Raw genomic sequence first — 15,035 nt, 5'->3', positions numbered from 1 at the left:
CGTATTTATAACTCTGATACGTTATTTTTCTGACATAATTCACTACCAAATGTGGTTTTCCTCCCGAAGCCGACGATCGTGTGATTATGAGTTTCCTATTTATCACTTCCAATGCGGCCTGGGGCGGTAAGGCAAGCCTGCTAATGACTTTTTGGTCCGACTGCCGACGAGCTTTGGCCGAAGGGGGGGGGGGGGGGGGGCGAAAGTTGGGCTGATCGAGGCAACACTATTTGGAGTCCTTACGAAGTCGGTTTTACTCACCAGAACTACGACGTTCCCGACTGATACACGATACACGATATATTTTAACTGCATGCCTTTAGAGAGACGAGTGCATTCATTTAGTTGAGATTTAAAAAAAAAACATGTCAGCGCAAAAAATGAGTTTTGAGTGTTTGGTATGGCAAGTTGTAGTATTAATCTTACACCATTATTTTTATGATGAGTGGCATGATGTATATAATTGTATTTGATAGGTGAATCAGTTCCAAGCAAATTCAATAAAATCTGCAAAATGACGAGCATGTTATTGAAACGAATCATTCGACTACAACACTGTTCGGTAATTAACCTATACACATAAGCTGAGTGAATACTATTAGCAAACAAAGCAAATGAGCAAATGACGTTTAGGTCTCTGAAATTTTGGAAGATCTTCATAAACTATTTTAAATAAAGAAAATATACATTTACACTACCGGAACACGTTCTCCCAGTAAACAATTAAAATAGTCTTCGTGGATATTACGAAGGCAAATGATTGAGATACACGTTCTGATAAAATATCTACATTTTGTAATACAATTTATTATAAATAAACTTAATAATCTATAATATAATACTTTATAATTATCTTGAAATCAAATTTAGCGTGACATTCTGTGGATAAACAACTAATCAGGAAAAAGTGAATTATTGTATGCATATTGGTTGGTTTATGATAATAATAGCCAATCAGAATTATGAATTCGTCTAAGATCGGTGTTACAAATCACTGTCAATAAATAAATACGTAAAGAGACGCAGTGATATTCAATATTTAAAAAAAATATATGTTTCTAATCATCAGTAAATATCTTTAACATTTATATCACTGGCGTGTCCGTCATTTTAAAAGACACTTACTTAAAAAAGCACATATTATTAAAACTTTACCGTACCGTATCTTCATTGCCATCATAATAACATGTTCTGACGTATTATTTTGACGTTTTGTTCACCTGTTGGTCTTTTCCCATCACTGGCAATCTTTCATGTCATTGATATTTTATTGTATTTTGCCTATGTGAAGTCAAATAAATAAACAAATAAATAAACACCTAATCTTACGTTTCTTTCAGAAGTGCATATGATTGATTTTCTACTATGTAAAACTAATACAAAACACATTTTGTATTTTAAATATTTCAAATTTTCAAATGAAATGAAATGTTATTTCCATTTTATTGGACCGAATAAATTGGATCTTGAATCTTGATTCCTAGCAAATAAATGTTTTAAATTCAAATTTGTTTTAAAACTAGGAGCTCTACGAGTGAAAAAGACAAACAGAAATAATTACATCTTAGAAGTAAAATTATAAATTAGTAATACAAAAAATATGTCTCCAATCATCAGCAAATATCTAAACTCATTCATCCCATACCCCATAAGAATGTGCAATGAATCTCTTTATCAATGAATATGCAATACTAGTCAGCAGTTATGTCTGCTTAGTCAAGAACTCAAATATATATGTTACTCTTGCAACTCATGTTTTATATTTACTATCCACCATACTCCATCAAAATGTGTAATTAATCTCAATTATCGATTCAATTTCGTTTTACTTCCTGCAAATTACTTTTTATATTTTCTCCATTAATTTTATGATCTGGAGTACATTTTTGTGTGTTGTATTTTACCGTAGTATTTTAAAATTTTAACCTCTTTTTTTATTCATCACAAAATCAGTATATTATTTTTTTCCTTTTAATCTATAAAAGATGAATTTTTTCAATCCCGAACAAATTAAAAGTTAAGAGTAGTTTAGTTGTTTAAAATTATCACTTTAAGTGAGCTTTATAAGATTTCAGTACTAAAGACGGTACTGGTGTATTGCCTCTGTTATAGCTAGGCCTATACTTATTAAAAACGAGCAATTCAATTTTAAAATTAATTTTTTAGCGAGCTTTCTCAAGACCATGAAGAGGTAACGTTGTATCTTTATGCCTCTGTTACATCTATAGGCCTATACTAATTAACGATGGTAATATCCACATCGCCGCCCACACCGATCAGATCCGCTGATGTGAATGTGACAATAACATCTTTCACGCCTAGCTTTTGTTTGGCAGTCACTTCCGTCTCGTAGCTGACCGTCTCACCGGGATTCACATTCCTGGATGTAAAAATAGATATATTACCAAATTAATAAGAACGATAAACTCGTTAATATTCCGAAGGCTCAAGGTGCTGGAATGTAAAAAACACGCCCTCTACGGCGAATAAGAAACCACCTAAAAGCACAATTTCCAAATGTTGCTGCTCACCACTCCCTTTATATTCATCATTTCAGTAATAACCGTATATCGTTGTATTCAACCTCCTCCTCTTTTCTAAATAATTTTTTTTGAAATTTAATATTTAATGTATATATAATATTCTGACTTTGTAAAGAAAGTAGGCTTATACTCAGAAATAGATGTTTATATTCTTTACTACAAATAAATAAATATTCTAATTTAGCAATTTCGGTTTGCCAAAATGTTAACCACAATTTAACAAATTGGCTCCGCCTACTTCAAATTATACGTAATGTATGACAGATATGTCCTTAATTAGTATTAATGAGGACGTGGAACCGTTCCCATGAAATCATACAAATTAGCCAATTTACATACGGCCTCTTATGTCATTGGTTGCGATTTTAATACTTTTATTTTGTTTTGTAATAACCGTCTCTTATACAAAATATTAACTACCTAAATGGTTGCTTCTTGTATCCAACGATCGCTGATCCGTCAAAGTTGAAATAACAGCTCTGCAACTTGATGTTCAACGGATTAGTAAACGTAGCCTTAGCAACAAACTTTGCTCCTTTAGAAACAGTTGCTGGTGCCTAGAAAAAATCATGTGTTAAACAACATATTAACTTTATAAATAGTAGGGGCCTATAGTTTAGCTGGGCAACTGCAGCCAATGCCTACAATACGCTCTCCGCGAATGCATTATAGGGATCAGCAAACCACTACTCCACAGATCACATATAGACCAATAGAAAGAAGATATATAATCCATATACAACATCTCATAGAATGTTATATAGTTAATGGCGCTCATTTACTTTCAATTCTTCATGGCAAATATTAGGATCAAATTATAAAACCAACACTCGTCTGAGTGTTTATAAGGTGTTATACTTAAGAGTTTTTGATCTTTTTGTTTTGACTAATCAAAAACTTATACAGATACAGAAGATACATACGCGGTGTGATTTGTTTGACCTTTGACATAGACATGCACAGTTGATACTACGTGAAGCTACTACACGAATATGAATTGTACCTAATACTAGGTGGAAAAGTGGAGAGGTAGCCTTATGTTTGGAGGTTTCCACATTCCAATTTCAGCAAATACTTTTCTCATGGACTAAAAAAACCACTTAATTCTCTAACTAAGCATTATAACAAGACTGGGTTTATAGATCATCCATCACAGATTAGTATTTCTCATTCAGTAAGTTCTGAGTCACTCATTGATTAGACTGAAAATAAGTACATAAACAAACCGTAACAGTAATTGTCGGCTTCTTGAGTTTATAGTCAATGCCCTTAGTGTACAACTGTTCAGTCTCCAGCATCAAGACACTAATGGAAAAGCGAATTCCCGCGTGGTCGACAAGGTTGTGCAGGTATTCTTGTGCTGTTATTTTTAGGCGGTATTCACCATCTGACTAATTATAGAACTATATCCCTATATTTCGTATTTACCTTTGCGTACGTCATTATTTTCAACAATTAAAGGTGAAAAAGAGGTTATTTATTTAGACATGGTAAAAAATAATTTAACTTTACATTACCTTCTTCTGGTTTCTGTCTCTTATACACATCTAGATGTGTATAAGAGACAGGTTTATATGTATTGAAAGTTGAAAATTAAAATTTAGTGGTCCCTACTGAATCCTGGGCCTTGTTGTTCCCTGCGTTCATCAATCATTCTATTCTGATTTTATAACAGCGTAAACTTATATTGTAGTGTACCTCCATGTGAGGCAAGCTTAATCAGCTCCAAATCTCGTTTAACCTCTTTCGCTCGGACTCCAGTGTAGTAAACTGAATCGGCCGTGACAGAGACTCCAGCGGAACGCTTCTCATCACTCTCACTGTGTAGGAGCACAACCAGCTCAACATCTTGACCAATCATGACATCTTCTGGTGTGACCAATTCCACTTGCACATCTTTCTTGATATCACGAAACAGCTTTTTGACGTCACTGACATATTTGTTGACATTACGTAGAGTAAAATATTCGCTAACCGAACCTGCACAAAAGATTATATTCGTTAATTTAACATTTATTGACGAATTTTTTAACAATAAGTGGCTGTCCCTGAGGCAATCGGGAAGGCTGTCTGATTCGACCGGGCAACCGGCCTCACCAACTTGTCTGCGATAGCGTGGGATTTTATGAAAACCAGGCTAAACTTAATATGACGTAATTCCGGGCACGCACTGCATATTACGAGGATCGTTCGGGCGTGAGCACTTGGCGACGGGACGCCGTCTGCTTACTTCGGTATTATGACTGACTTACCTTAAGACCCGTTTAAGAACCTGAACCGTGGAGGCTTGCGCGCAGTGCGCAAGCCTCCACAAAATCAGGTCGGCGGACTACAGTCTGGCGCAGATGTACCTGGCTTTATTTTCATTTTGAGAGAATTGAATTTTCATGACAACAGGAGTCCAACAGTACTTCTAAACAGTGGCAGCTCTAGGATATATATTCCGGGTGGCTAAGTTGTCCGACGGGGGGACTTGAGCTCGTAGGCTCACGCTGGGGAAAGGAGTTTAGTGGGGTTCCCCTCCCAAATGAGATTTTCTTTAGGAATAACAACCTCTGGATGGCCGGAAATGGCACTCTCAAACTGTGACAGACATGTGCTGGCTTGGTGTGCGCCTATTATACCGTACGTTTTATTGTCTGACTGCCCGACGAGTTCTGTCCGGCGGGGGTGGGGGGCTTGACCTGTCCGGTGGGGGGACTTAATCCCCTGTCCCCCGCTGGTGCCGCCACTGCTCCTAAAGCTGTTGAAATACAAACGCTTTCAAATAATATGGTCTAACAATCTATTTAGACAACCTAATATGCTCACCTACAGTAGGACTAATTATAGAACTATATCCCTATATTTCGTATTTACCTTTGCGTACGTCATTATTTTCAACAATTAAAGGTGAAAAAGAGGTTATTTATTTAGACATGGTAAAAAAGAATTTAACTTTACATTACCTTCTTCTGGTTTGTACTGATCTGTGATTTCGAACTTTTCAAACTTCCCTACAGCCTTAGTAACGACCATGTATCCAACTACTGCCTCATCAATGTCAAACGGCGTTGGGGGCTACAATGAATACATTGATATTAGTTTACCAATATTGATATTATTATTATTGATAAAGATGCTTACTTTGATAAAGGTAAATTGTTGTGGAAATTGCCGATAATGTCACGTACTTACCTTACTTAAATCTTTATCAAACTTCCATTTCACCGTCGTAGCGTTAACCTCAGCAAAGACAAACTTTGTGTCGTATGAAAGTTGGACATGCCCCTTCCTAATGGCGATCAAGGGAGCTGGACCCATCTGGTAAATTCCTGATTAATGTATATATAGGTTTACTAGTTAATAATAGAAAACAAATCATCGGACAACAATAAATTGATATAATAATATGGCTACTTAAAATGAAAGAACAATAATTAGAAAAATAATCAATACTGTATATCATTAATTTCATTATCACAACCATAAACCAAAATCTTTATCAAACTTCCATTTAGCCATCATGCGTTAACCTCAGCAAAGACACACTTTGTTGAGTATGAAAGTTGTAGCGTTTGGTAAATTTCCGATTAAAAAATATGTACAGTACTGTATAGGTTTAATGGTTAATAATTAAAAACAAACCATTGGACTGCAATAAATTTGACAAAATAACATGGCTACTTAAAATCTAAGAACAATAATTAATATATCATTACTTTTCAATAAGGTATCACAACCATAACCAACATTATTAATCTGACAGATATGAATAATAATGCACTTATATTTGACACGTTTTTGAAACACTGAAATAAAAATAACTGGAGTACGTAAATACAAACCAAAACTAGTTTCCTGAGGAGTCGCATCGAGAGCTTGCCAGCCTCCATATCCAGACGGCAAATCAGGTCGAGCCATCCAAGCATCAACCCAGCAATGAAAATTCCTTTATTAATCATAACACAGACAGACATAAAGTCAGACACAACACTATATATTACAAATTTTGATAAATGATTTATTTGAACAGAGATCAATTTTTTTTTGTTTATCACTAAAAAAAATATATATATGATAACAGGTGTAAAGAACAGACGAAGTGATGATGGATGAAGATGAAGGTGTTAATGAAGATGAACAGATTTAAAATAAGCAATTAGTAGAGCTCCGCATAGTACACTATAGAAAAATTATTATACGAAGGTTAGATTTAATGCTTGAACAAATTTCATGTTGAAAAAATAACAAATGAATAAATTATCATGAAAAAATATAATTGAGTTGATTTTGATTAATATGAAGATGGAGATGAGACGAAGGTTGTGGTAAATATGAAACTGAAATTGAAAGTGAAGATAATGATAATGGATATAGCTAATGTTATGCCCAATTATGCAGCAACAGCTGCGTGTCTAAGTTGAATTACTTAAGTCTAGATTGACCTCATAAAATTATAGTGTCGAATCGAGAAAACATGGTATTGTTATACTATACTATACTGCAACAGTATCGGTTGGCTTTGTTTAAGAATATGGTACAAAAATAACTTAGTATTCAGACACATTTGGGCAGGGGAGGAGGTGTTTGGAAAAACTGGATAATCAAAATCCATTTTACCATATAAAATGAGTAGGCTAAAATGTTTTTATTAGGCACAACTGAAGGTCTGAAAAGCTTATATCACTCCCCACCACATCCCCAATAGACCTTTGCGCTTAGCTCTACCCCTCGGTTAGGCTACTGCTCCTAAGGTCCCACAAAGACAGTGTAAAAACTTACGCAAATACGTGCCTTTGTGGAACACGTGTGTTTCAGGACACGCGCGTATTCCTAGCCTTGCTCTGGGTCAGTTGTCAAGTTTGACTGACACCCCATGAAAGGTCCATTAATGCGCTTCCCTAGAGTATTCTTAGTTATGAAATTGTATTCCCAGTCATTCACCTACCACCATGTACCCATTTATACTCCTGGGGGAAGTTGATAGTATCTTGGTCAAGGGCAGATAGATTGTGACTATCGTCGGTCTCGAACCCACAACCCCCTGATTAAAATCCCAATGCCTTCTGCGTCGCATGCTTCCACAATATTAGCTTAACATAGACAGTAGGCTTAATCGGAATGTTCTTCGCCACAGAATGTAAAAAATCATTGAAATGCAAAATATCATAGCAGATATCCTAATAGCTCGCGTGCAATGCTGTAAATAATAATCAGCGCACAGAATAATATTCGTATTGACCTTCACCAATGATGCAGCTACTGAAATGTTCATTAACAAATCGTACTGCCTAAAGAAAGCATTGTGCTCAGAACCCAGCCCTGTTTTGTCACATCTGTAATATAATAAACATCCGACTTGCCAACAAACATTCTAACTACTGACATGTCTATTTGTGTTACGATATACGAGGCTGTTGGAGTAAATTACAGTATCATTCTACAGGAAACGTTTGCTCATATTTCGACAGACGTTTGTAGATTAATATAAGGATACTAATATTATAATAATCCGAGCCTACCAAATGCTATCTTCGTCAAGTTCCGGCATTGGCTGCCCGTTACTGTCGTAGTGCTTGTCAACGAGACAGTTAAAGTCGGTATCGTGGGCCGAGCCAGTATTGCAAACGTTACGTGCTGGTATACCAATTGCCCTATACACTGAAAAAAAAAAATAATTGTAAAATTTGATGGTCAGTGGCGTAACGCCTATGCGCTCTCGGGCGGCGGTCTAACTCTAGCACCCTGATGCAAAAGAGTTTTGTTGATACATATAACAGCATAATTGTGTCTCTGACATCAACTGTATCATACATCCAGTGACGGATTAAAGTGGAGACAAACAGAAATTATATTCAAATTTAAAGTCGGTGAGTGCCATTTCCAGCAGTCTAGAGGTGTCATAATCAGAAATTGTCTTACCTCAACCCCAACCATGGTGGGACTGAAGTGGTATTCTCCATCAGTGAAACAGACCCGCCACTGATATCATATCATTTATTTCGTCGTTAAAGCACAATGACAAAGTAATACAGTAATTGCCCCGGTCTCATAAATCCCCCTGGTTGCGTCACTGATAGTGGTAATAACATTAATTAACATGTAGGCCTAATTGGATATTCCTCCTACGTACACACGATCGAAATCTTAATCATTGGCATTAAAATGACGAACACATTTACCAACATAAAAACCATATCATTGTTCAATGTTGGGATTCTGGTGACGGCAAGCGCATGTTGAAATCATCGATTTGTCAAAATCATTTTTTAAAATAGAGAAAAAAAATTAAGTCTGAGAGTGCCATTTTCGGCCATGACTGAGGTGCCATAATCATAAATGTTTTTTATGTCTCAGCCCCAACCATGGTGGTGCTGAATTGTTCAAAATCCTCTATCTGTAAAGGTGACTCTCTGGGCTCCTTTTAATTCTTGGATCCCCCATTGGTTATCAGCCTATCACGTTGCCTACCTGTTGTAAGAAGTGCGGCAAACACCCAGCATTGGCCGAACATCACAGGCAACTTGGTTTTGTAGAATTCTTCGATAATAGCAGAACTACTGGTCCAGGCGGTCGGTTCGGTACCACCCTCGTAATCGCCACTCCAGTTCCCGACAAGAACACCATCATTATCTAACGAATTCATCTATATAAAAAAAAAATACCCTAGATAGGTCTACTCGATTAAGCATTGCAGCACTTATACATTTTAAAAGCTTTCCCCAAGTATTTCAAATTTAAAAACAATAATTGAGAAGAAAATTGAGAAGAATTTTGAGTCTAAGAGTGCCATTTCCGGCCTCTAGGGATGGCATAATCATAAGTTTTCTTCCCTTAGCCCTAACCAAGGTGGGGCTAATAGTAGCCTAGTATAGACCCTCCATCTGTGAAAATCCCTCACTGGGTTCCTGGATCCGCCATTGATGTCCTTAATAATGTAATTTTTAATTATTTGAGGATTGTTTTCAATAATTCCCAATCTTAAAATTACACCATTGTACCAAATTTTGTTGTACATAGGCTTTAATTGTTACACATTTTGTTGTACATAGGCTTTAATTGTTACAACATTAGTAGGCTATTATAAATAGTCCATGGTAAGCTGGTTTAGGATTTTCATGTGTGCCAATCACACAGCGCCCTTCTGTCACCTGGGCCCCATTGGTCCACCACTGCTGTCTGACAACAGTTAGAAATGCTCACTTTACAATATAATGTACTGTATTAGATTACCATGAAATGAATATAGCAAGTTGTTAGATCGTTCAATATTGAATATAAACAAAAAAAAAAAAACGCTTGATCTTGGAATCTAATAATTAATAACTCCGTTTAATAGTTTCATAGGTAATCCAAGAGAGACTGTCAAAGACTCACTATATAATTGTGCTGATGACCTTTGACCAAATCAAACAAATTAGAGAACGATATTAAATCATAACAAAACGTGGTAAGAAGTTTGATATGCGCTATATAAGTATACAATAATAATAATAATAATAATAATACCAGTGATGAAAGCATACGAGCAACGAATACGGGATCACTAAACGACCGATTCTTCAATCTTGATTGCGAAAGCAGTTCAAATACACACTCCAAGACGAAGTCTTCAAACTAATTGAGTAAAACATATTTAGCTATTTAGTCAGAAATAACATTATAAATACGTATTTTTCTATAGAAAACATTTTTACTAAAACTGGGAACGTTGTTATAAAGTGTCTGTAAGGTGAGATATTATTATCTGAAATCAGGGGTTGCACTACGAGAACTGTTCCAACCCCCCCCCCCCCACACACACAGTCGGAGAGGAAAACACAATTCTTCGGGCAAAAGAAAAAATATATAAGTCTATGTATTTTACGTACTAGTACTATAATACTAGACTATAGAGATACATCAAATAAGCCTTAATTGGAACCCTAAATTGTCAAAACTAGTATGTGAAACGTCGCGATTATTTCAGATAAACGTCCAGGAAAATTATTTTTAAGGACCTTTTTAAGAAGCTATGCTGTAAATTTACGGATATTTAAGGATTACTTTTTCTATCAATTAAGCTGAAACAATTATAATCACGTCATGAGATGGAGACTTCAATGAAAGACTTAGCAAAAATGTAACATAAATAATCCGAAACAGCACCAGATCTACATACCTGTCCAAAGTACCATCTGGAGCTACCGACACTCTTCATTGAACCGTAGAAATACATTCCCTGATCATTCAGGACATATTCCTGTCTTTCCTCTTCACTGTGCATGTACACATCATCATCTATCGATTCAAGTAAGCTATGCTAAAGTCCAAGTGCGGGATTTAAATTATTCACTGTATATCGCTTTATAATACATATCTATGGTGTACATTACACATGTTGTTGTTGATTTGTTATACATAAGAAATATTGTATTTTTACAGACTTAAGATGAGCACGCACTACGCGCGATGGAGAACGTAACGCGACGACGAGGTGTGGGCTGTTACACAGCAAATGCTGTGGGACAAATGTGTGTGACGTCCCATTATATGGGCTGGATGATGTCATATTACACCCAAATACGGTCATGCCACACAGGAGAGCGCCAGCGGGGAGCCGGGTGCCACAATTCGGGGAAAAAACGCACAATTCGTCGGGGAGGAAAAAAAATAAATGTATTTTCTTCATATTAGTAGACTCTAACATCGATTAAATAAGCCTTTGAAACCGCTAAATTGTCAACATTTTCGGGGGCTTTTCCCCCTGGACCACTTTCGTAGCCTTTTAACCGAAGCTCGACCACGCCCACTATGCTTTCGTCGGGTAGATTTTACCCCTTGTCGGGGGCATCGCCCCCCCCCCCCCCCCCCCCCCCCACGTCGGGGACCTCGGTTCCCCCGTCGGGCAAATTCTAGCGCCACCTCTGATGCCACATTCATTTTTGTCACAAAAAAAATTGGTAGTGTGGACCATCAGCAGACAACGTCACATCAAGAACAATCACGGACGGTATGGAATCGTTGGCTGTCGGTCTAAAGTCTGGTTTCTATAAAAAAAACAAAAAAACAAAAAAAAAACGCAACACGTTATCGCCGACTTATTTGGCGACGCTGATTGGTCAAGGAGCATTCCCGATTGCGTCGGGACAGTAATTTAAAGTGCAAGGATTGCAGTAAAAATCGCTGTAGCGACTGTGTAGTGATTCAATGGAAACCAGGCTTTACAACGCAGTGTGCATACCGGTATCCTATAGGTTTGGAGCCCTAACTAATCATAAGAAAAAACACCGTGAGATTATTCTCACGTGTAAACAAAAAGGCGTTTATCTGCTTAACATCCACTGCCTATAAATAATATATACCGTATACCTGGAATTAAAACAATGGACATTATTTTCAGGAATGTCAATCAAACTAAATAACTGACCAATCAGAACAAGCGCCGCACGTTGTTCCACAAACGCACGTGTTCGCATATGCTGTCGTTTTGTGGGACCTTAGCAACAATATCCAAGGGGCGGGGCATAGGGTGTATTTTGTCATCCGCTAGTATAGCAGTTAGTTAATTTATGAATTCTGTTATAAATGTTAAGACTTGCCCTTAATGTCAACAAGGCCTCTATAAGTGCTTAACATTATCAAGTAATTGGATCAAGCAGATATGGAACGCATACTCAGCTCCCTGGGGAGTATTCCATATGTTTCGCTACTGATGATTACTAATGTCTATGGATTAGAGCACATGAGGGCAAGTGCGGCCCGTGGGCAGTGGCGTATCTAGGGGGAGCGCGGTGGTGGGGGATGGGGCGCACGCACCCCCCCCCCCCCCCAGTCGACCCCCAAAAATCACGGTAAAGAGTTTTACCGAGACGCTCCGAGATTTTACAAGGATATTACACGGAGGTACTTTCACACGTGCCGTAAAATGTTACTTTTGGTTACATTTTGTTACATTTGGTAAGATTTTTGTACGTGTGAATCGGGTATTATAGATACGCCACTGCCACAGGGATTTTTTTGCGGCCAGCGAAAATGAATTAAAAACCCTATGTGTGGGGCCCGCCAAATATTTTGACTAGAAACCACCTTGTTTCTTACGGCCCGACAACGATCATCTGTAAAAAAATAATGCAAAAACTGAGAATAAAATGGTATAAAAGCAGTGCATGAAGGTTTTTTGAAGCACACGTAAACATCAAAGTTTGGGTGCGACCCTCCATGTTAAGTCAAAAATTCGATTTGGCCCTCCAACCGATGTTTATGCCCACCCCTGGATTAGAGGTTATAAATACCTGTATTATAATTATTATGTATTATTAAGATACTACTACTACTACTACTACTGATAATACTATGATAATACAGATACTACTGTACTTACGTTCGCTCCAAGGATTAAAAAGGATGTAGATGCCATCACTGACATGCTTTGCCTTCCTCGTGCCATCCTTAACCAGCTCGGAGAAGAGTACCAATTCAAAATTTCCGATCAGACTGTCAGATCGGATATATATAGCAAGTGACACCTGGTCTCCAGTAGCACTGGTAACATGTACACCCCAATCATCGAAGTCAGGTGCTGGCACTTCTGTGAGGGTGGGAAGAACAACACGTGTACCGTCCGATACCTTTGGAAGTGGTCCTGAAATAAACAACATAAAAAGTAATATATATTGTGTTAGTATATCCACTACGGTAAGCAAGCATCCACTGTTTCTATACACGCTCGGATCACATTAATGTTTATGAGAGTTACTCTGTCAGTTAGCCAATGAGCTAACATTACGGGCTTTTTTTTATATACAGTACTGCATATCAATTTCATGTCTAAATACCTAATTAAATATATGGGAGTGAAATATATCAGCTACGTAAATTAATGACCGACAGCTGTCATGAAATAACGTTTCATCCGACAGACAAATGTCTGATGGTCTACCGGATGTTCGGGTGAAACTGATTAGAAGAATGTATTATAATGTTTCATTCAAAGTAATTTATTCAGATTCAGACACAAAATACTCAGAAATTACAAACAAACAGCCAAAAGGCTGTATATGAATGTATTACAAAAATAGTTATACAGTTAAAAAACACCAAAATTAAAGAAATTCACAACACAAAGAAAAGAAACACAGCACCAGACATAAAACCAAAATAAAATGATAAAACGGAAGAGATAAAAAAAGCATATAAAAACACATTAATTAAAATTGAATAAAAGATTGCAAACACAATTTACATAGACAGCCAAACCAATAAAAAAATGTTTTTTTAATGTTAATCGACAACCTTCTCGTAAAATGAATATGTATCACCTCTGTAATATGTAATACCGGTAATACAATCAGATTATTCATTTGCATCACATAAATAAACAATTAAAATTGTTACATTTTGTTTATACCGGAATGAATAAACACATAATCAATGGTAGACAATAACGTATGGAATATTTACCCCATCGGAGTTCGGCTGATATTTTATCTTTGGTAGCATCGAACGCCCTCCCGAAAACAAGATTCACCATGAAGTGTTGCCCTCTCCTTAAAACTAATTCCTTGTTCTCGTATTTGTCGGTGTGATGCGCGCGCTGGTTTTCATCGTATCTTAGATCATATGAGATAGCTTCCAGTGGAGCTGCTGAGAAAAAAAATTAAATAATATATTCAAAAAAGATATTGCTTTTTTATGTATAAAAATTAGGTCCAACAGCTTAGGGAAAACGGCAATAGTATTATCTAACATTTGTCCTACAATCTCTTAGGACAAATGGTTGTTTCCAGTCACAGTTCTTCATGGAGAAAAACAATTATAATTATGTATTTTCTATATATTAGTAGACTCTAAAATCGATTAAATAAGCCTTAAAAACCCCTAAATTTTCAAATTTTTCTGGCGCTCCAATGGACTACCGTACTTGAGCGATGCCCAACCACGCCCACTATGCTCTCGTCGGAAACAACCCCTCCCCCACCCACGATAAGCAAGTCCTGGCGCCACTCCTGTTTCCAGTGCGTCCGTGGGTCCCTACCCTCTGGTGGTGAATTGGGCTGTACACCGGAAGACAATGCCCTACTCTTTTTTTTTTAAGAGTATTATTTCTTTAATATGCACATCGACCATATTGCACAAGGGACAAACGACTTGAATGTCTCATTTAAAAGACCGTGCGTTATAGTACCTTGTATTTCAGCTCCCCAGTTAAGATACAATGAGGGCAACCAAATACCGTAAAACCTCGAATTGAATTTTTTTTTTGCGAACTTTAGATGGGCTTCTTTTCAAGATGGGCTTCTTTTCGAGGCTACTTTTGCAAAGTAAAGGAGGTGGGAGATTCTTTTCAAAATGAGTGCTGTAAATGTTGTGAATTTGTACTATAGAATAATGAATATGGCCACTGTTACGGCCACAACACAATCATGGAGTGTATTTAACTGACATTGAATTACATAAACTACTGTATAAACCAAGCTTGTTTTTAATTTATTTTGCTTTTTTGAAATTCATGTATAGCGTATATACTGT

General features: G+C 36.9%; 1 protein-coding gene across 1 annotated transcript; it reads right to left on the bottom strand.

The window, feature by feature from the left end:
- Nucleotides 1-508: 508 nt before the first annotated feature.
- On the bottom strand, nt 509-14,150 carry LOC117114037 (hemocyte protein-glutamine gamma-glutamyltransferase-like). Its single transcript, XM_033257568.1, has 13 exons — nt 13,968-14,150; nt 12,889-13,149; nt 10,687-10,805; nt 10,035-10,142; nt 8,997-9,171; nt 8,048-8,186; nt 6,371-6,474; nt 5,721-5,857; nt 5,492-5,603; nt 4,242-4,523; nt 3,770-3,930; nt 2,964-3,100; nt 509-2,380 (listed from the first exon to the last, which is right to left on the bottom strand). The coding sequence occupies exons 1-13, from the start codon at nt 14,035-14,037 to the stop codon at nt 2,236-2,238; spliced, it is 1,950 nt and encodes a 649-aa protein (XP_033113459.1). The 5' UTR covers nt 14,038-14,150; the 3' UTR covers nt 509-2,235.
- Nucleotides 14,151-15,035: the final 885 nt, after the last annotated feature.

Source organism: Anneissia japonica, unplaced genomic scaffold, assembly GCF_011630105.1.
Source record: "Anneissia japonica isolate Jap-2015-1 unplaced genomic scaffold, ASM1163010v1 scaffold288208_len475333_cov186, whole genome shotgun sequence".
Classification (NCBI taxonomy): domain Eukaryota; kingdom Metazoa; phylum Echinodermata; class Crinoidea; order Comatulida; family Comatulidae; genus Anneissia; species Anneissia japonica.
This window is presented reverse-complemented; position numbering and strand designations above follow the sequence as displayed.

Coding starts and splice junctions, on each gene's coding strand:
- LOC117114037 (XM_033257568.1), bottom strand. CDS start 14,037: ATGGTGAATCTTGTTTTCGGGAGGGCGTTCGATGCTACCAAAGATAAA. Junction 13,150..13,967: donor ATCAGCCGAACTCCGATGGG/GTAAATATTCCA, acceptor TGTTTATTTCAG/GACCACTTCCAAAGGTATCG. Junction 5,858..6,370: donor TCCTCAGGAAACTAGTTTTG/GTTTGTATTTAC, acceptor TACATTAATCAG/GAATTTACCAGATGGGTCCA.